Source organism: Brassica napus, chromosome C3, assembly GCF_020379485.1.
Source record: "Brassica napus cultivar Da-Ae chromosome C3, Da-Ae, whole genome shotgun sequence".
Taxonomy (NCBI): domain Eukaryota; kingdom Viridiplantae; phylum Streptophyta; class Magnoliopsida; order Brassicales; family Brassicaceae; genus Brassica; species Brassica napus.
The window spans coordinates 9,320,270-9,342,144 of record NC_063446.1 but is presented as its reverse complement, the minus strand read 5'-3'; the positions used below and the strand labels follow the sequence as shown (position 1 = coordinate 9,342,144).

At 33.3% G+C, this 21,875-nt stretch overlaps 3 protein-coding genes across 5 annotated transcripts; all 3 read right to left on the bottom strand.

Annotated features, from left to right (window-relative positions):
* Positions 1-225: 225 nt before the first annotated feature.
* LOC111204399 (potassium transporter 1-like) lies at positions 226-4,368 on the bottom strand. Its single transcript, XM_022698972.2, has 9 exons — positions 4,155-4,368; positions 3,338-3,581; positions 3,009-3,254; positions 2,889-2,939; positions 2,544-2,804; positions 2,013-2,065; positions 1,824-1,938; positions 1,497-1,751; positions 226-1,301 (listed from the first exon to the last, which is right to left on the bottom strand). The coding sequence occupies exons 1-9, from the start codon at positions 4,197-4,199 to the stop codon at positions 439-441; spliced, it is 2,133 nt and encodes a 710-aa protein (XP_022554693.1). The 5' UTR covers positions 4,200-4,368; the 3' UTR covers positions 226-438.
* Positions 4,369-12,459: 8,091 nt separating this feature from the next.
* Positions 12,460-14,489, bottom strand: LOC111204398 (ran-binding protein 1 homolog b). The gene is made up of 4 exons (XM_022698971.2): positions 14,217-14,489; positions 13,973-14,124; positions 13,768-13,893; positions 12,460-12,969 (listed from the first exon to the last, which is right to left on the bottom strand). The coding sequence occupies exons 1-4, from the start codon at positions 14,363-14,365 to the stop codon at positions 12,749-12,751; spliced, it is 648 nt and encodes a 215-aa protein (XP_022554692.1). The 5' UTR covers positions 14,366-14,489; the 3' UTR covers positions 12,460-12,748.
* Positions 14,490-15,238: 749 nt separating this feature from the next.
* Positions 15,239-17,532, bottom strand: LOC106387889 (protein transport protein SEC13 homolog B). 3 transcript variants are annotated; one of them, XM_013827824.3, is made up of 2 exons: positions 17,334-17,532; positions 15,239-16,402 (listed from the first exon to the last, which is right to left on the bottom strand). In XM_013827824.3, the coding sequence occupies exon 2, from the start codon at positions 16,375-16,377 to the stop codon at positions 15,472-15,474; it is 906 nt and encodes a 301-aa protein (XP_013683278.2). In that variant the 5' UTR covers positions 16,378-16,402; positions 17,334-17,532; the 3' UTR covers positions 15,239-15,471. The 3 variants fall into 3 exon arrangements, with proteins under 3 accessions (XP_013683278.2, XP_013683279.2, XP_013683280.2); XM_013827825.2 differs by having other exon boundaries at positions 15,239-16,399; positions 17,334-17,484; XM_013827826.2 differs by having other exon boundaries at positions 15,239-16,396; positions 17,334-17,482.
* Positions 17,533-21,875: the final 4,343 nt, after the last annotated feature.

Genomic DNA, 21,875 nt, shown 5'->3' with positions numbered 1-21,875 from the left:
AAACCCCATCCTCCTTGCTGACGTGGACAGCCTGAAAAGGCAGATAATTCAACTTTATTTATAAAGATTTTGGCTAGAGAAGGATGTGGAATGAACTATTCCATTCATTTCATAACATTTTACAATTTAACTTAAGTAGAAATAATCATTTTATCAACTCTTCAATCATTTCAAAAAAAAAATTAACAAAGAAAAACATTTTTAAACATTATTCTACAATTTTGATAAGGAAGGAAACCAAAAAATATATTTCATTTTTTAGCCAATTCCATTCATTAATAATAAGTATATTTACACGTTAAAGTTCTGAAAACCCAACATCTAATCTCTGTTAAACACAAATGAAAACGAATTTAGATCTCTCTTCTTTCTCTACCACCCTGTACTGTACTAATCTTCTTCTTTCTTTCTGTTAAACCCTAAACATCTTTCTCTCTTCTAAACATAATAAACCATTCCAACTTCAAGCAGAGGAGTATGAGGAACATTAAGAACAACATTCGTTCCTCTGCAATTCGTGCTCATAAACGCAAACACAACATTCACCGCTAACTTCTTCAACACGGAAGAAGACTGCTTCGCCTTTGCGTAAGACTGTCCCAATATATACGCTGCTCCTGCCTCTTTCGCCTCCATTATCTCCAAAATCTCCTCCTTTCTTCTCCTCAGCTCAGACCCTTCTCCACCTCCCGGTTCGGTTTCAACAAACTCCACAATAGCTGACACTAACCGGCTCTCAAAATCATACACTTCCCTTGGAACATCTCTGTATCCATACCTAACCACACTTCTAAACATCCCATACTCCTTTGGCCCCACTCTGCTTATCACAAACCTCTCTTCTTCTCCAACGTACGGAACCTGAACCGACTTCACGCATACAAAGACAAGAATCCTGTGAAAGGCAGGCAGGTTCGTCACGAAGTGTCCGAACACAGCTGGAACTCCTGTCACTAGATTAGTATAGACCAAACCGATCCCTGGAACTCTCACCATCCCGATACTCGGTCCTAAAGCGATGATCCGGTCTATTGAGACCTTATTCTCAACGTCGAACTCATGTTTCTTTGTAGTTCCGTAGTTCCAAATGTACATTAACACCAAGAAAGATAAGGAGAGGAGAATAGGGATCCATCCTCCTTCAGGTATTTTGTAAACGCATGACGTGAAGTAGAGAAGCTCTATGGAACCGAAACAGAGCAAGAAAGCAAGAACTGTAATGGTTCTCTGTTTCCACACGATTGTCATTACTAATGTCATCAAACATGTGGTTACAAGCATCACGGATGTCACAGCAAGCCCTGCACAAACAATAGAGATTTATATATAAAAACGTTAATATGAAGTTTATAAAAACGTTTATATAAGTTTTTTAATTGGGTAATTTTATTCGAGGGGGCTTGTGTAATGGGATCCTTATTCCCGTTTTCAGGTTATTTATATAATATATAATTTAAAAAAAAAAGAAGTTTATGTTAATGATCATGATGTTTTACCGTATGCGTGACCGATCATGTTAGTGTCTCTTAACCCTACCGTGACCGCCAAGCAAAGGCACATTAACATCCAGTTTACTTCAGGGATGTAAATTTGTCCATGGATTTTGCTTGAAGTGTGAATGATCTTGACCCTAGGAAAGCAATCAAGCGCACAACATTGACTTATGATTGAAAACGTTGCGGATATGACAGCTTGGCTTCCAATCACAGCTGCGAATGTAGCTATGATGAACACTGGCCAGAACACAGGCTCTGAAACATAACTTGTGGGTTATCAACTAATTGACTATAATCACACACTAAACCGTTTGTTTTGTTGTTTACCGGGTATCGCCTTGTAGAAGCTTCTCTGGATGTCTTCGTGGTGTTTAGAGAGAAATGCAGCCTCACCCATGTATGCAAGAATCAAACATGGGTATACAAAGAACGAGAAAGCCACCTGAACTCACTTTGTGTTACTAAAAGAGGAAGCTTTTCATTTGAAACCATATCTTATAAAGTCAAGGGTCTTACCTTTATGGACAAGGAAGAGAAGTGACCTAAGTCAGCAAACATGGTCTCAACACCTAAGAAGAATAAACACAATAGAAGAATGAGGAAGATAATCTATGATGATGTTATAACAGTTGAACTAGATTCTAACATGCTTTTTAAAAATGCAGGAATATTTTTAACAAATTTTATTTATGTTTAGTTATTTTAGATAATATATAATTCTAGATGTAAAAGTTTAATAATTATGACAAAAATATTCAATTATTTAGAAAATGATACAATTTTACTATAGTAAAAACGAAATATAAATTTAGATTTAAAAAAAAAGATATTTTTTTTTTATGGAAATGCAATATTTTTTTTAAAAAAAAAAATTATTTTATTTTGAAAATATTCAAATATTTTTTGACAAAATTTAATATGACGAAATTATTTTTAATAAATATCTAAACAATATTTCTAATGGCACAAATCGTTATTTAAGGTAATTAAATGTTAGTTTCATATAAGATAAATGTGTTAATAAGATAAATAACTAAAATTTTTTACCAGTGATTGAAAGAACAACTCCTCCAAGTGAAACCCACCCTTCTATGCCAGTGCTTCTGAGGAACTTATACATGTAAACCGGTGAAAGGGCAGAGACTATACGAGGGTTCCATTTGATTGTATTGTAAACTCCAATGCTGCTGATTGAGAGAAGCCAAGCTGTGGAGATTGGTGCGAAAATGAAGGCGACTCTATGCGTACCATAACGCTGCACTGAGAATATCGCCACCAAGATGATACAAGAAATGATGACAACATAATCTGGAATCAAGAACAAAATAAACAAAACTAGACATTAGCTTTTGATATATGTTGTGAAAATAAGCTAAAAAGATTCAGACATACTCTCGTGAAGTTCAGGAATCTTGAGCTTGACTCCAGAAACAGCAGAAAGAACTGCAAGAAACAGAGTATTTAGAACTGATATTGAATCTAAAGAAGAAGACTCTGCCTTAAGGTTTCTACCTGAGATCGTTGGAGTGAGGACACTATCACCGATAGCCATACATGTCCCTAAAAGCACAAAGATCAACAAGCACTTTTGAGATTTTGGGTGTTTCTCAAAGAAAGATTTAACCGCTGTGCTCTGTCTAGCCTCTCCAGGGCTTCCCGTTGCATAAGTTGATAGTTTCTCATCCATTTCTTGATGATTTGGTAAAACGCTTAGCTTTGCATACCTGCATAGAAGCGAGTACAACGCAAAGGTCCCACCTTCAAAAAAAAAAAAAAAATCGGAGCACATAAGTAAACACTTCATATATTGGAAAAAAATAAAGGATTAGTTCTTGTTTTACCTTCTCCATTGTCATCAGCTGATAGAACAATGAAAACGTATTTGAAAAGAGCGATGAGTGTGAATGTCCAGAAGATGAAAGAGAACACTCCAAAGATCTCTTCATCGTCTTCGTGGAGGCTTAGTTTACCAGAGAAAGTTGTTTTGTAAACATAGAGAGGTGATATGCTGAGATCACCATAGATTACACCAAGGCTTTGGTAAGCCAAAGTGAGAACATTGGCACAGGAAACAGTCTTCAAATGCTGAAACATTTTAACAAAGATTGCTTAAAAGTTAGAACCTTCCTTTTTTATATTCACATGAAAGAGTTCTGTTCCATTAGGAGTTTTTTTTCATCTAAAGTCATCAATATATTTCCTGAAACATACCGACTTTTATTTCAAAATAAATTCTACATTTACATTCATATTTAGATATTTTTTAATTTCACAAGTTTTGTAACAAGGGCTTATCTAATTAAGCGTTCACGTCTTGATTTTATTATATTTTTGGTAATTACAAAGTCGATAAGGTTAACCAGAAGAACCTACCCCAGCCCTACTTGGGAAACAATCAAAATCATAAGAAAAAAAAAAACAGAGAAAACATGTAAAGCCCTTTGCTTTCACTTGTTCATCTTCCACATACGAAACCTAATCTCAACCACATGAATAGTTACATTAAATTCGCATTGTCCAGAAAATGAAAAATCCATAAGAAACCTTAAAAAAAAAAAAAACAGAACAGTTTTTGATGAATGAAGGAATCAAAACAGAGTAAAGACAGAACATGAAAAGCAGAGGACACTGAGAAACCCAACAAAAGAAAAAACTGACCTGTCGGGAAATTCCCTGTTCGATTACAGTGGGTGATTGGTTCATTGCCGTAAGGAAACTGATATTTTCAGTTTTAGTTTCTGAGGAGAAATTTGGAGAAACAGAGAGAATATAGTAATGTGAAGAGAGAGAAAAAGAAGCAAGCGAGTGAGGAAAGAGAGGGAAGAGTGGTGTGTTTTTGGTGCAAAGAAGAAACTTTGCAGGTTTTCATTTACTGCTTTGTTCTTTCTTCTTTTTTGTATTTTTGAAATAAATAAAAACATATTTTTGGTAGTTTCTTTTTAAACTTTAAATTATTATGTGTTGACAAACTTTATCTAAATAGTAATATCTAATAATGTCTTATGAATATTTTATTGAATGCTAGACAGAAAATAAATAAGTTTGTTTGGTAACTTACACCTGTTAATTATAACAGTTTTTTCTTTGGCTAATTTATTAGCTAGTTTTATGCATGAGGAAAATATTTACATGTTTTAAATTGATATAACTGTGAAAAGGTTATCAGCAATTTACTTTCTTGCCGACATGTGAACTCTTCTATTGGTTTTCGTATTCTGATTGTGTTTGAAGAGTTTGTTTGGGCGTGTTGTCGGAAAAGCTGTAGGTATTGCTGGATTGAAGTTTTGAGGGATGATCTAGCCAGCGGTTGCTGATGGCGATAATGATGAGGTCTCCAGCTTGTTCGACGATTCGAGCTGTGACATAAACACTTCATCCTTTGGCCATGTTTTTAGAATGGTTGTTTCATCTATCCACAATGTATCTATTTTTTTTGTTCGGTTTTGGTTTTTTGTTGTAGTTTTCTTAATTTGTAGCATTGTAGTTTGTTTTATTTTGTCTTCTTCGTATTATTTCTATATTTTTGTAGAAACAATTTAGTATAAAATTTAACAGTTACACTTCAAAAAATAAATAAAGTAAAAATAATCATGTGATAGTGGTTTAATGGTATGTGAGTTTTGGATTGGTAAGCAATCTATATTCGAATAGACCCCATTACATTTCATCAAATAACCACACATATATAGTTTCATTGCTTAGGATCATTTGAATATCCGAAAAGAAGGTTCATCCGTGGGTTATACCTTTTTTTAGAAATTAGTCTGAATCATTTTATAAATACGGAATACCCCAAATTAAAAAAGTAATAATAATAATGTGATTATAGTTTTGTAAAAAATAAAAATACATAAAAGCTTGAAATTTCCAATCAGATTCAAAAAAAAGATTGCTAACTACACGAACAATATACAACCACATGGTTACACATGTGGAAAAAATATTATATTAAACAATACATAAACTATATGTATTTCATGATAATAACAATAAAATTCTTGTTATATTGTTAAAACCATAAATATAATTTTGATATCAAAAAATTATGTCGGATTTGAAGTTTGTAACCCAATAAAATTATCTTTGAAAACCTAATCATAACACATACCATATAATCAAAAATAAAATAAACATACATAGATCAAGTATTCAAAATATAATCTTATACATAAAAATGAGAATATGTTAAAATATGTTAAGCATCATGAAAATAATCGGATTATAAGTCCAATATAGTTTTATGGCTTTTAGAATTATGTTGATGGTGTAACAAACATAACACATAATTATTCTTGGATATTGTCGTGTAATTTATATAGTTCATGTAGTTTTAATATATTATTTTATCTATATATAGTCATCTGATAGTACTGTTTGTATAGTTAATAATCATTTTCCTAAGAAATAATGATATAGCATAGGTTGCAAACAACTATTTTGAACAAGATGGCTAATTGTGGGCTGTAATCTTCGCTACTTAACCGTGATATTTATTCACAAATAAATGTCTTATTTATTTACTGCACAATTGTATAGAGGTCAACTATTATAAGTTATAACATAGATGATAACATAGTAATCAGTAAAATATCTAAATGTATTTTTTTTTCTTTTGTGAACCAAGGTAATTCAGGCCTTATAGACCGACTAATTCTTCTAGGGCAGGAGACAAGAACCGGTTATTTTATATATCTTTTAAAAGTCATCAAGCATATTTGAATTACGGATCTCTAACGTAGACATGGGGCGGACAGGGAAAAGTACCTATGGGGGTACGTGCCCCCATTTGTTTTTTTTTTATTTTCTTAACAATTAGCTTAATATTTTTACAAGTGCCCCCAATTTAAGAAATATGTATAGTGAGAAAATGTATGTGTGCCCCCAATTACATTTGATCCTAGATCCGCCCCTAAACATAAGTGTCTTAGATCCTTTTTAGTTGAGGCAGCTCGTCTTGAATATCTATATGTATTGTTCAGTCAACTTAAATGATGAATTCTTCAATTTTTATCCAAGTGAAGATGCAAATATAGGTTTTCAAATCTCGATTCTGTCATCAAAGAAAAGTCAGTATACTTCTACGAATGAGTAATTAGCTTATGGAAACAGAGGTAAGTTCATCCAAGAAAATAAATCTAACTTTTATCATTTAAAATAGTTATGCATCTTCTTCTTCTTTTTCAGAATATTCCTTGATTTAATACTTAAAAATAAATATTGTTAATTTTTTGCTAGTTGTTGTATTTACCTGTTGGTGTTTTTACGCATTATCATTTACAGTTTTTTAGTGAAAAATGGGTTAGGTTCAAATTGTATTATTAAGATATAAAAATAAAATTTCACATTGTTTGGTTTAATTTAGTTTCCGTTTTGGGATGGAATCAGTTTTATTGCAAACCATATCTAATTTGATAAAAGTATTTTAGATTATAAAAATTGGATTGGACGCTTCTATTATCTTATATCTACATAAAACTCAGGTCACAGTAGGTTTACGACAAGAAAAGTATTTTTAAATTGAATAGTCAATTGAGAAAATCAAATGGATATAGATTGGATCCTAGTCCAATTCGTTCACGTTCAGAGAGATAACTTATCTATCACTCATCTGCCATTCTTCAAGCAAACCAATAGTATATCATCTAAGTCTTAATAGTATATTTGAAACAGCAGTCAGTTGAATCTTACTTCTGAAATACCTTATTACAGTTCTTTTTGTTGATGGATCAATGCTTATGTTTATATTCAGTGATAAATTAGAATATGTTACTTTTGACGTTAAAACAAACAGAATATTTTTTGAACACTAGAATATTTGAATATGTTAATTGGAATTGATGTTTTTTTGAAAAAATAAAAAATAAAAATTAACTCTGTGCTTTTCTACCGTAATAGAATCGATGCCTCGAGTCGAGATACAACCATCTGGTGCACTAAAACTTGGGACCATTAAGATAAGAACCAAGCAAATTGAATATTACGTTATATATATATATATGTATATAAAAATTACACAGAAGTTGTCACTATTAATTAAAGATATCTTTGTCAATATTTTAATGGTGACACCAATAATTCTTTTTTTGGGTTCTTCATCCAGCTGCCAGTATATGTCTGATCAAAAAAAAATCTCTGAAAATATTTCATTGATTAGAAAGAAATATACATCAGCAAAATTAGCATATCAACAAAAGAATAATCAAGGCTAATGGAACATAACATTAAAACAAAGAACTAGCTAAAACAGAGGAGGATCTTATTGTCAAAAAGATAAGAGTGCCCAGAAGGATGGTTGAGAGCAACATAAGATTGCATTCGGTTTTGAGAAATCACATTTTGAACGATGAGATGAGCTTCTCCGTTAGCACTATGATGTTCGCATACAACCTTCCATTGATCCAATTTTTCCAAAAGGAGATTAAGCTCCACCACTTTGAAGCTAAAGGATGACCACGCTCTTGGTCTATTAATTGCACCCACTAAGGTTCTTCCCATCTAAGTCAAACCAAACCTTCAAAAGCTTATGACTAAATACTTTCAATATATAGTCCACACAAGAGAGATGAAATGAGCTTCATTTTTAGAACCCACGGACCTGAAAGCCCCTCGGCTATGCATAGACAAGTCAAGATATTATCGGCATCATGCCATTTTTTGCATACCACACGTCGGCAACAAAATATTTCCTGCATTGTTATTGTAAGCAAAAAAACCCAAAAAATAATAATTAAGAAAGCCCTTAAAAAAAACGTCGGCAACAAAATGTTTTCAAATAAACATATTTAAGCACAATAATTGCATCTTTTTGGTTAATAACGAGAATCTGTTGATAGTATGGTTGAATTAGAAAATAATCTTGCTTTTCTTCTTACATTTTCTCACCAAAATTCAACATGCACGCATAAAGTGTGTAAACTGTTTAGTATAAAATCTCACGCGAAGTTCGTGTGAAATTGGAAAGCAGACCTAACTGATCTATCTTAATTCTTGCAAATGCAGCTTGATTTTGAAGCTAAATCCTTTAACTTGTGGTTAACGTTGATTACCAAAAAAACATGTGGTTAACGTGTAAATTAACAACCCATTTAATGGTGAACCTAACTCAGCCATGTCGCTTTATAATTAGGTCAATATTAATTACAGAACTTCAATTAACTTGGTTCACTCACCTTTTGATTTTCCTTGTTCCACGACTCTTTTTTTGTTTTGTTTTGTTTTGTTCTTCATACAAGAAACTCAGATAGCACATTTTTAAAGAAGAGTTGAAAGGAAAATGAAAAAGCAAATTTGGTTTTTCTCAACCGAAGAACATTATAAGTCAAGTTTTGAATTATCATTAACATGTTTCTTATTATGGAATAGCCATACACATTCGGAGTTCGGTCATATGTATCATACACATGCGTGGGAACAAGAATATTCGTAGACAACTAATTTTAAAATTGTGACGTAAATGTCAAACTATTAGAAAAAAATCTTACGATATTTTTTATTGAAAGATGACGTTTCTTTTTTCTGGAGCATGAATATTCATATATCTACAGGACTCCTGTTGACAATTAAAAACTATCTTAGGCCGGGGTATTTTAATCGGATTTAGGTCTATGTATTATAGTGAGTATTTTTATTTATACCAATGGGTTACCGTTTAACTTTAGGACAATTTATTAAAAATAATCCAAAATTTGAGAAATGAAAATCTATACCTGAAATTCAATCAAAAGTAAAATTAATCTAAAATAATAGTGCAATTACAACTATTTTTATGACTAAAAATATATAAACACTTTTAAAATTATAGTCTTGAAAAATTTGCACGGGACAATGAAATCTTCTGAGAAGTCTAGTTATAAATCTAATTTATAATTACTTTATAAATTTTTGAAAAAAAAATATTGATTGGAAATAAATTGAAATCATGTAAATATAAACAATTCTAAATCATGTAAATTTAAAGTTAATAAGAATAAATAATTATGATACATATGAGTGAATATATATTGTAAGTCATTATTGTCCATTGGTTAGAGTTTGGTTACATATTCAAGTAATATTTATATTTTATAGCTATATTTTGGATTCTTAAATATTTTTTGAAATTAAAATTTTACATGTAAGTGTTAAATTTTGTGTATATTAAACACTTTACAAATTAATTTTATTTTAATAAAGAGATATTTCTTGTTATTTCAATTATTGGATTTTAGGCTCTAAGGATAAGAGACTTCGTAAAGAATTCTGCTAAGTTATTTTGTTTTCTATCCGTTTTGATTTTTTAAATTTCTTTGTTGTGAAGTCTGTTATTAAATATAGCAGAATTTAAAAATAATTGTAAATATAAAACAAGTAACGCGTATGAAAAAATTGCTACCTGGCTATATATTACTCGAAGACATTATTATTGCTATGAAAAGTAAATAATATTCATATATAGAAACATCCATGTTTTTGCTCATTATTATCTTCTATAATGTGCACAAATATTACTTTTAGAGTGATTCCTGTACTTTTATAGTAGAGTTAACAAAAAAATCACATTTTTCTAATAGTATTATTTAACAAATAATTCTCAAAAAACTCAATATACTTCTAAATAACTGACAAGTATTCACAAATAGCAAGTAACAGAACATGACATTATTTACAAGTAAATCATTAGCTTGAAATAACAAACGATTGTTTTTAACAAACAAAATACAAATCAAAATTTTGATGACTCGTTTAAAACAAGTCAAATATCAAATATAAGTAAAATAGCAAATATCAGGTCTGTGTGTGTGTCCATGTTAGATGGTTGGTCCATCTGACTTTGAAAGGTACTGGATTTGATACCCAGATGGCGATGTTTTAAAATAATTGAATTATTAATCTAGTTCCTAATAATGAATATACGAAATTTTGTTATTCAGCTAATAATTAATCAAGTTTCTGGAAGATTTTCTTTCGGGAAGATTGCACATAATGACTTTCACTATTAAAAAACTCGTTTCATAGCTAGAACATTTTTGATATATTTTGTACTTATATTCATGGCTGATTTACAACATGTTTTCTATATATTTTGAAAACTAACTTTTATAGCAAATTACTAACTAGTTTATTATTTCTTTTTCTAAATATATTGAGAAAATTTGATCAAAATGTAAACTAGTTTTCAGAATCATATATACCATCGGAAGTATGTCAGAATGTATATATAGTGTTACAAATTTAATTATAAATTTTCAAAAACTAATTAGTCTTTAATTCTATGGGAATAGAAAAACAGACAAGTCCCAAAGTTTTTTTTTTTTTGGCAAAGGACTTAAGTCCCAAAGTTACGATGATAAATAATGTTACAAATGTGTCACTAGATTTGTGAGAAACATTGCTAAGGCATCAGCAGTCTACCAATTATCAAACGCATAAAAGTATTCTAATGAACTTAAAAATGGCGAACAAAATGAACTCAACAAGATTTTTGATTGTGGCCTGAAACGATCAGCTTTTATGATACTCTTATTATATCACAAGATTTTGATTGTGGGTGATCGTACTGATCTAATATTAGTTTTACCAAGTTTGCAGAACTTTTCTTATCGATTTCCCTATTGAGTTTACACTTAGCTGCTGTAGTATTCACATCGCCGAGAAGGTAAATAAACAGTACTCTATGTTTTTTTTGTTTTTTGGTCAAATCAGTACTCTATGTTGGCAAAAGTGTGCGACTGATTCATGTTTGGCTGTACATTTTTTATTTTTTTTGAACTTAATTGGCTGTACATTTTTGCTTCGGTAGAAATCAGAAAGCAAGTGATAGTAAAAATTGTTCGTATCAAGTTGGTGTAAATTTTTGTGATTGATTGAAAAATTTATTTCTGTCGAGTTCACATCGCTGCTAGCCTGGTACAAACTCTCCAATAATTTAGAGGAACGTAAATGGACATATGCATGCACACGGTTGGGAATTATTTAAGAAAATGTAACTCAACAACCAAATCTTGTAAGTGTCTTGTCATTTGGTGGGGTCCATCCGTACCATCTCTTCAAATAAAACTCAAAGTACATGCATGTAAAAGTGGATCGGAATAATTGCACTCCCAAAACAAACAAAAGCTACTAGAAAATATATAAATGGGCAAAAATAAAAGAAGAGAAAGAAGAAAAAGTGAGATTGCGTCTGTAAAAAGTATAGTAGCCAGAAAAAAAAAAAGAAGAAAAAGTACATACGCGTCCCTTTGATAGATGTATTGTGTTGAAAGTTGTGTATGATGTTTCTATGAAGTTTCTAGGTTTGATACCCCTAATCAATAATCATTCAATATTCTCGGATCCGATAGACCTCATAGGAAGGTTCTCTGAACACTTAAACAACGAGTATAAGAAATAGAGTTCAATACAAAATATTAAATTACAAATAAGGTTTATTGTTTGGTTTCGTTTTAGACATTCGTATCTAATTATAATTTCTAGTCTTTGGTAGATTGATCAGGTTAAAAGGCCTACATGTGACAAATCAGCATCATCCATTAATGGGTTCCCAATTTTTGCGATCCAGTTGAGTAAAAGTCGGATTAAAGCCAATGCCACTATCACCCCAAGAATACCATCATGGGTCCGGTCCTGCAACTAATGTGACACATGACCAAACCTGAAACGTTATTTGTCCCATTGTAATAATTCACAATCTAGAGGGCTTATCCATACCATATCTAAGCCGGTCTTGTCGCTTCATTCCATTTTTACCATTTTACTGAGGAACCCCTAATACTTTTATTCTTTCTCAAATGATCATTATATTTGGCCAATTTCTAAACCCAAGGAACATTCCTATCCGGTCCATCCTGATCTGTTCGGATATCTAGGTCTTATCACAACCGTCTATCTCTAAACCCAATATTGATCGGATGATTCGGTTTTGAGGCTTCTGTAGAACTGCAATACGCTAATGTAATGTAACACGACTTGTTTAATGAAAAAAAAAAACACAATCCAATGCATACATATTGTAAAATCAAAACAAAGGGATATTCTTTCCACATAACGAATCCCAAAACAACCCCAGAATCTGTCATATGTAAATGTCACATGTGATACTCTTGTGACACTAACATATAGACTCAACACGACTCAGAAAGTGAACATGGTGACACTGACAGAACATGTATCAATTTCAAGAAAAAGAAAAGAAAGCCAAGTTATGCGATGGATTTAAAACATATCAGGCTGTAAATTAACTAGCCTCGTGTGTTCGTTGTATCTATGCATGCATCTTACGCAGAGGGCACAGACTCCTCGGTTTTCTTTTCTTCAACAGCTTTCTCTGCCTCTTCTGCTGATGCTACCTTCTCGACTGGTTTCTCTTCCTTCTTCTCCTCGGTGTCCTTCTCTTCCACTGTCAACTTCTCAAGAAGACCAGCAGTATCAGAAGCCTCTTTACTCTCTTCTTCAGAATCGGCAACTTCCTTGAACTTTTGCATAAATGCTTTGCAGTCTGATAACGGTATTGTAAACAAGACTTGGTTATTTATACAACGCAGAAAGATTTTCAAAAACACAAACAATAAATCACATGAAACAGTTTCCAATACTACACGTCTATAACACCAGCTCATTCCCAAGCTACACTGAGACAGCCAGTATAAATACTAGAGCTTTAGACTGCATTTTGTCTATGCAGATCATACACTTGAACCTACACAAATGTCCAGATACCTCTAGTTGGATTGCCACCTTTAAAAGGCTACCATTAAGTAAACAACCATGATACCCTTCAACATTTACTGATAAGTGCAAGGGAAAATAACTCAAAAACAAGTAAAAACTCTAAAAAGGGTGATACAATAAGCTTGTAGAACTGAACATCCAAAACATGTGACCATATGGAAATATCACCAAGTTCAAGATCCTCCAGTGACCTAAGCCATAAATTTACAGTATCTACACTCTAGACCCCGGAAAAAAAAGGATTAGTCATAGCTCATAAGGTCTAAGCTACTATAAGTATGCCACACATACACAAGAGAAAAATCCAGACTCACTCTCAACTGACGCAAAGTGGATATAAAAAAGGTTTAAGCTTTGAGGAACATCCAAAACATGTGGTCATACTGAGTTAAAGATCCTCCAATGAACTAAAGGTCTAAGCTTGGGGAACATTCAAAACATGTGATCATACTAAAATTCAATGATCCTCAAATGACCTACTAAATAAAGTAAGCTACAATGAGAACAGTGCTACCACAAGCAAGAATCAGATCCAAACATACACAAGAGACTGATTCGAACTCACTCTCAACTGAAGCAAAGCGGATACAGAAAAGCTCATCCTTCAACTCCCCATCGGAGAAATCACGAGCGTGCCACACACAAGACTTATCATTCCCAGCGTGTTCCTGAACACTCATCCCCGACGTAACTGCACACAAGGATAAGAATCAAAAAATTAGAATAATACAAACACAGATCCACCATTAAAAAAGATTCACGATCGGTACCGAGATGATTAGCACAGATCTTGAGAGTTTTGGACTGCCTCATAACGAGACGGATCTTCCCAGACTCCTTATGCTTCAAGAACTTGACAGTACCAGCTCCTCTCTCCTTCCACTGACTCCCATCTTTATCGAACCTATACAACTTCGATTTCCTAACAGATTCGCAAAAACAATAATCAACAACCACGATCAGATCTAGTAGGATTTAATTAGATCGAACCGATCTAGTAGGAGTAGAGTTTACAGATCGAGGATTGCATCTTCGTTTTCTTCGCCGGTGGTGACGGCGACTTCTTCGAGTTTGATGATGGGAGCGACCTGAGCGCCGGTGTCTTCGTCCTCGTTGGCTCCGGACTCTTCTTCGCGCTCCGGCTCGTTGCTGATGCTCGCCATCTTATCAGATCAAAGCTTTGCTGGTTGTTGTTGTTGGATACACACAGTGGGCGTAGGAGCTAGATTGGAGGAGAGAATGTTCCGGAGAGTTTCTGTTGACAGAAAATGATTATTTTTTTATAGGAGAGACGGCGCTTTGTTGGAAATGGATCATTGATTTAAATGGGCCTACGCCACGTTTATTCTAGAAACCTGGGTATGGACTGTATTGGGTCCATTTTTGTTTGGATATTTGAATTATGCAGTGCCCAAATTGAATGAATTTGATTAGGAGACATATGCGTTTTGGTTTTTCAAATCGGATTCGAGTTAGTTCTTAACTTCTTATCAAAGAAAGTTAAAGAAATCTGTAAGCGATTATTATGCATTTTATGTGTTCAAGATCAACTTTTTTTAGAACACTAGTTCTTATCGGATATGGTTTTCAGATAGAAACGTTTAGAACACATTCCATGGAATTTCCGATTGCTTGTGCTCAGGTTTCAGATCAGTTCCAATTTTTTTGTGCATATAAAATACTTGAAAATATCTGCGTATACATATTAGGTTCTTTTTCTTTGGGAAATTCTTTAAATTTATCTTGTTACAATTATTATTTTTACAACTAAATCATAAATAAAAATAATGAAAAACAATCATGAGTATACGGATTTTGTAATTGAATCTTTCAAACAATTTTTTTTAGATTTATATAGTTTAGTTGTTCTCAAAATAAATTCCGGTTTGGATATTCGGTCCGAACAAACACAAGCCTAAAGTTGACATTAGTTTCCCAATCGAATCCAGTTAAGAGAGACATCGACGATACAAACTTAAACCAGTATGCTAATGTCAAATATGACAACAAGAGCATCATCTGTCGAAAGATTCAGGTAGTCCAGTTTAAAACTAAGATATTATATTTCACGAAGATAGTGTTTTTAAAAAGGAAAAACAAAAGAAAAAGTCGCTAGGAAAGATGAAAATGACCAAAATGTTCCGAAACCCAAATTAAGAAGAAGAAAAAAACACATCCACATTCCCTCACAGATAGACCACCAAACCAGCCTGAGAAAAAGGATCCTTTTAAAAAGACTTTAATTCAGTAAAGTAAATAGCGAAACGTATCATTCCATAACGGTGACCTGTTCCCACTCTCCATCAACAGCCTCTTTCCACACCGTCATGTTGTTGTTCCCATCGGACACAGCCAACATGTTACCTGTCAACGACCACGATACCCGCCACACCGGGGTCATAAAGTCCTTCAGAACCTTACCTTCCCACTGCTCACCTTCTTTCCCCACTGTCCATATGATCACTTTCCCATCCTGTGAGCCACTGGCTATGGTGGACTTAGGGAGACCCAAGTTCGGTGCCCAAGCCACATCACGAACCCAATCAGTATGCTTCTGAAGAGCCGGAAAGCAATCCATCTTCCACGACCCATTTGAGAGCTTCCACACTTTCACAGTATTATCACACCCACCGGAAGCCAGCTTGTAAACCGGATCAAGCAATCCAGAGCTGACAAGAGCACCAGGCGCAGTGGCTGGTGCCCATGAGACAGAAGTGACTCCAACCGGATGCGCTTGGTCGATCTTCGTCGTGTCCCAACCACCATCAGCACGGCCTGTGAATACCGAAATGTTTCCGTCGGATGACCCACAAGCCAAGGACAGTCCGAGGTCATGAGGAGCCCAAGCGATGGAGTTGACCGAAGATTTATGGTCCGTGAAGACATGAGCTTGGGTCCACTGGTTTTGGCTGCCTTCTTTCCAGAGTATGACCTGACCGTCATAGGAGCATGAAGCAAGGAATGATCCAAACTTAGGGTGGGCCCACGCGACCTGCCAGACGGGACCACGGTGGCCGGTTAATGTAGCTAGGTGCTGGGATCCACCGTTGTTGCTGACGCCGGTTATCTTGATGGTGCAGTCAGATGAGGCAGTTGCAACTCTCTTTCCGTAGTAGTCCATCTGCACATCATGGACCATGTCCTCATGACCTGTTTCAATCTTCTGACCCGGCATGTTTCCGGAATGACTTTCTCTGCTTCTTAAAAGAAAACACAGCAAAACAGCTCGTAAAACACACAGTTCATGGAAGAAACAAGTACAAAACATCTTACTTCAAATAGTTGAAACAATGTACATCTCATACATGATACATACGTATAGGATACCAATTCACACCAGAAGCAAGATAAATTACAAAACTTTAAACACAAACGCATCTTCAACATGAAAAAAAGTCTATAAAATGAAGTGTTCTCCCAGGAAAACAATGAGGCATAAGCTAACATAAGCAACGCAATGCATATTGGTAATGAACAAAAAAAAAAACACTGTCGCATGTTTTCCAATGGCTTTCAATCTCAGTGAAGTATAATAACATCTTACACGTTGATGGTGTTCACATAACTACGTGTTCTCTAGACAGTTCGATGAGCAGCATATCTCATAAGCTAACACATGTAATCACGTTATTATATAAAATCAAGAAAGATCATATAATATATATTATGAATAGAATGAAGTTTCAGTCAGAGTCAGAGACCACTAACAATGTACCATTCAATCCTCAGAGATCAATTTCAACCTCAACTAAAAAATCACGATTGATCAACGTCGCAGGGGCCAATTACACAATACTGTAAAGGGGATTAACAATGAATCCGAGTAATAAATCCTAAGATCTAGAATCTAGCCGCAGATCGACTCGATTCAAACATAAAGATGTAAGCTAAGCTATCGAATCCAAAGCGGAATCAAATCAATTCAAATGTTGAGAGATAATTGTAGAAATGCGATTCAATTAGACGGATCACGAGGTCATAGTCACGATACAAAACAGATCAAACGAAGATTAATCACGCTGAGAAATCAATCACAGATTCGAACAGAAACCTAGCTTAGATTTACCGAGACTACACAGAAAATCGAGAAAACGAAATTCACAGAAATAGCTGAGGGAAGAGATAGCGTACCTGAAGGAGCGGTCGGTCGACTAAGAGACGCCGGAGTGTGAGTTGGAGAAGAAGATCAACCGAGAAGAAAACGCTAGGGGGAAAGCAATGGATAGTTTTTTGTTTTCTGTTTCTGAAGAAAAAGAAAAAAATAGATCTGGCGAAATAACAGAGTAATCTAAACCGTAGTCCAGACTCTAAACCGGGTGGTTCATATTAGAAAACCGGATAGAGAGTATATATATTTTATTGTAAAGCCGGTTTTATGAGTCTAACTATTTTCTTCTCGACCTTGTTTTTAGCCTTTTTTGGTTCTAGAGTTTGTATAAACCGATCTAAAAACTAATTACAGAGTAATCAAAACCGTGGCCAGATTAAAGCGGACGGTCAAATAGATAACCGGATGGAGATGAGAGTCAGCTCTCATGTGTTTTTTCTGAACCTTTTTGGCTATTTGTTCCTTTTTTTTAATCATCTGATTATAGATGAAATACAGAGCTAGCGGAACATACGAAGCCCCCGAATCAAAAGCCTAAAACAAGGCAACATAGAGTTTCATTTCCTTGTTTTTGTCTTTCCCAAAAGGTATCAAATCAAAAAAAATGTCAAAAAAAAAATGTACTGTACATTTTTAGTTAAAAAAATCTCCAGCTTATTCATCAGCCAAGCCTCTTTCAGATAACAAGATAGATGTGAGAGCAAGTGCTCGATCGAACCCCGAGACTAAGAAAAAAAACATTTGCCTCAGAATCTTGTCTGCTTGTATAATACTTATTTCATAGACAGCTTTAATCTCTTATTGTATGTTTAATACAGAGATACGGTTTATCGGAGAAACAACAATGCTTAGGAGACCAAGAAGTGTAAGGTTGTTAAAAGAAAGCTATTATATGTGCTTTTTTTTTTTTTATCTATTGTACGTCAAACTGTTGACATTTTATGGGCTATCTAGTTTATAATTTACGTACATTAGAAGTGTTTGATTCAATATTTAAAAGAGTAATTTTCAAAAAAATATTTAAAAGAGTAAGTTCAGCAGTATAATTCTAAACTTATGTAAATTAATGTTACTGTGTTTTGTAAACATATATCCAACTCGGTCAAAACATATATAGGATGCTGAGTTCAGTAAGAATTAGTATTCCTTGAAGTATAATATAAGACTTTAATACATGAAGATGTTTTGCTAAACTAATGCATGAAGATATTGATATATTTCAGTGATTTAAGTTCTAGAATGATATGACTCAGTGGCGGAGAAAATATTTATACCGGAGTCATAATTTAAATTAATTAAATTAAAATTTATTTAAAATACAGTTTATTAAGATCTAACAATACTAAAAGCAGGATATCAAACCCTCTAAGCGCGTCCACGTCGGATTGGAAATTCAGACCAATCATAGGAGCTTTAAATTGCCATGTCACACATATTTTTAGTCTTCACAGAAAAAGCGGAGTCATTTGTATAGGCTTAAAACAATTCGAGATAGCCCGTTTCAAGCCCATCTCTTCTAACCCTAATCTTCAACGCCATCAATGATCTTTCCGGCTCTTCCTCTTCGTCGGAATCGCTTCGCATCCCTGCCAATTGCCGTTACCACACATCCTCTGAATCATTCAGTATGTTCTTTATTCCTTTATTTATGGTTTCATTTCTCCTCCATTTGTTTCTCCTCTTATATAAAAGCTATCACCATGAAATCCACAAGAAGATAAAGCTATTGCCACAAAATCCACGAAAAGTCTCCCATGTCCAGGTATGAGCGTTTATACCAATGCTCTTCTTTTTTTATCTGTAAGAGGTGTTTTACTTATGTTGATGACATGCAAACTTTTTTCTGTTCTGCATTTGCGCTACTGAATATCAGAGCTTGCAAGGTGAGGATGATCTCAAAAAGTCTTTGATAGACGAATTATCTCCCTTTTGAGAGATCACTCATTTTTCTATTCCAATAGACTTTCGCGGCCTTCTTTTTCCCCAATTTGTGATAACTACCTAAAACTTTTCTTTTACAGCTTCAATTACATTTCATTATGTGGTGGAGGTTTGTTCAAAGGTTCGGAAGTTCTTCACAAAAAGAGCCATGATTGTCATATCTTTCTTCGTCTGTACATAGATTTGTTCATGCTTCTTGATTTGATTTCAAAAGTGAAACGTCTCTCATGAATTCTTTTTTTTTAACTGTAGCTCATTGTATCGAGATTCACATGATCAAAAGTATGAAGAAGGGAAGAAATGATCTCTCATCTGGTGATAACTTAACTTATAGAAAGAGGAACTTTTGAAATGTTTTTCAGTTCAGTCTATGTTATAATTGTTAGCTGTACAGATTGTTAGTTGCTTCACACTACCACTCCAACGGTTAAGTTAGAACCGGCAAGTAAAGAAAAAGCTGGTAAGCTTCATATCCAAATTTTTTTATGTTTAAGTTGTTCTGTTGCAATATAATAAAATTAACAATAGTTTGTATTTCCACTATATAATTTTGTCTACTTTGAAAGGAATATGGTCACCTAATTTTAATATCTTGGAAGACATATTACGGGGACTCTAAGCTATAAAATATGTAGTGCTGCATTACAAGGCGTGCTATTCTGGACGACTATTCTGAACTTGAGCTAACTCATTTAGACAAGTCCTGTTTTACTGATTCCAACACTGTATGATTATAAGTTCTTAAACTAACATGTTTCCTTTGATTCAAAAAATATCGTAGCTAATACTCTAGAAAATTTGCAGGAACAGTTATATTCAGATTTTGAGAGGTGCAAAAGAATACACATGAACAGAAACAATGATATAACATTGGGTGACAGAGTTGAGAAGCAGCAGAGAAAACAGAGCCGAGAGTCACCATTGGGTGGCCAAGTTATCTTGAGAAGAAAAGAAGAGAGGCTCAAGAGAGCCAAGTGAATGATCAACAAAATTTGGAGGAACAAAAATGAATAGATACTGACTAGGGAGATTCTCTTGCATCTTGCAAGGAGAATGATCTTAGTTTTGGTTTACTGATTTTACTCGCTTATAATCCTGAGTCGTGGAACTATATGGTTCATGAAGAATATATTCAAGAGAATCTTAGCGTTGGTGGTCATTATACTCTATAAGAACATGCATGTGAGAAACAAAGTGGATCAAATCAAAACCATAACTGAGGACTGAAAGAAAAGAGGGTGATGGAATCTGAGAGGAAAAAAAGTAATTGATACTTTGGACGCAATAAACTGATGTGTAGTGAAAATTACGTTGATTATCTATTTTTACTATAAATAAGGACATTTAGAATTTTTGAGGTGATCAAACTTCTCTCTTTTCAACTATCTCAATTGGTGGCAAATGAGTTTAAATACAGCATATTCAAATTCAAATGATATCATAACTTTCATACTGGTACGAAGAAATAAAATGATTCCAACTAAGATTTTTGTATATTACTCACTATATTAGTTTGGAAGTAGTGTTTACAAAAAAAAAGTAATGTTCGGAAGTCATACGGTCAAAAGTGTATAAAACAATATTTTCTATCTTGGAATTCAATAATCTTAAAGACAAAACAAAGTTTAAATCAATTATAAGCTAATAATTGTTGTATATAAAAGCCTAAATTATCTAAGATTAAGAGTACAAAGATTATAATTAAAGTTTAATTAACTTATATTCATCTTTTTCATCATATATGATTCCAATAATAAAACTATAACAAATAATGAGTTATTCTTTTTTTACTTTTACTTTATTATATTAACATAAAATTACAGCAAAATTTAATAGAATAGTAAAGTTACAACCAATTGTGAGCTCTTGCCATTCTAAATTTGTCAGACAAAAATACATTAAAATTTTAAATCTACTAATTTATGTTTTTGTAATTGGTAGAAATATATGTATAAAAGATATTAAAATATAAATAAACAAATCTCAATTTAATTAAATTTTATTTGAAAACCCGGGCACGTGAGTCATTAAATATAAGAAGAACTAAATTTGTTAAAATCTAAATACAACATACACATATTCACCAAATTTAAAGCAAAAAAAAACATATATACAAATATATTTATTTTCTAACTTTTCTCTTTCTCAGAAACTGATGAAAGTTGACAGTTATATATCTAACGTTCCCTAAATTCCAAACGGCCTTTCATAAATTGGAGAAGCATGAAATAGTTTAACACGTTGAAAAACTTGAAAGTTCTTTGTGTGATGCTTTTTGTCTGCCTTTTTTTTGGCAAAGATGTATAGGCCGAGCAATTAAAATTGAACAACAGAGCGATATGAAGTTTACAAATGGGTTGAAGACCAGGACTTGCACAAGATTAAGATATTGGAAACGTATTTGACAGCTTATGACCATGATTACTTTTACTGTCCAAAATGTATTTTTCTCTGTAACTGAAATTACTACTATATAGGAACATTATTTCAAAGGTGTGATAGAGATGACATGACAAAATTATGAACGAAGTTTTCACCATACACTAATAACCTTATGACTACATTTCGAGTAGAGTTAGGAAAAAAAATTATTCATATGGGATAAAAACGGTCAAGGATTAATG

What these genes read in the sequence shown, in the direction of transcription:
- LOC111204398 (XM_022698971.2), bottom strand. Translation starts at nt 14,365, where the DNA reads ATGGCGAGCATCAGCAACGAGCCGGAGCGCGAAGAAGAGTCCGGAGCC. An exon ending in GATCTGTGCTAATCATCTCG is followed by an intron (nt 13,894 to 13,972) that starts GTACCGATCGTG and finishes CCTTGTGTGCAG; the next exon opens with TTACGTCGGGGATGAGTGTT. An exon ending in CCGCTTTGCTTCAGTTGAGA is followed by an intron (nt 12,970 to 13,767) that starts GTGAGTTCGAAT and finishes TACCGTTATCAG; the next exon opens with ACTGCAAAGCATTTATGCAA.
- LOC111204399 (XM_022698972.2), bottom strand. Translation starts at nt 4,199, where the DNA reads ATGAACCAATCACCCACTGTAATCGAACAGGGAATTTCCCGACAG. An exon ending in AACAGGGAATTTCCCGACAG is followed by an intron (nt 3,582 to 4,154) that starts GTCAGTTTTTTC and finishes AAAATGTTTCAG; the next exon opens with CATTTGAAGACTGTTTCCTG. An exon ending in CTTCTACAAGGCGATACCCG is followed by an intron (nt 1,752 to 1,823) that starts GTAAACAACAAA and finishes GTTATGTTTCAG; the next exon opens with AGCCTGTGTTCTGGCCAGTG.
- LOC106387889 (XM_013827824.3), bottom strand. Translation starts at nt 16,377, where the DNA reads ATGCCGGGTCAGAAGATTGAAACAGGTCATGAGGACATGGTCCATGAT.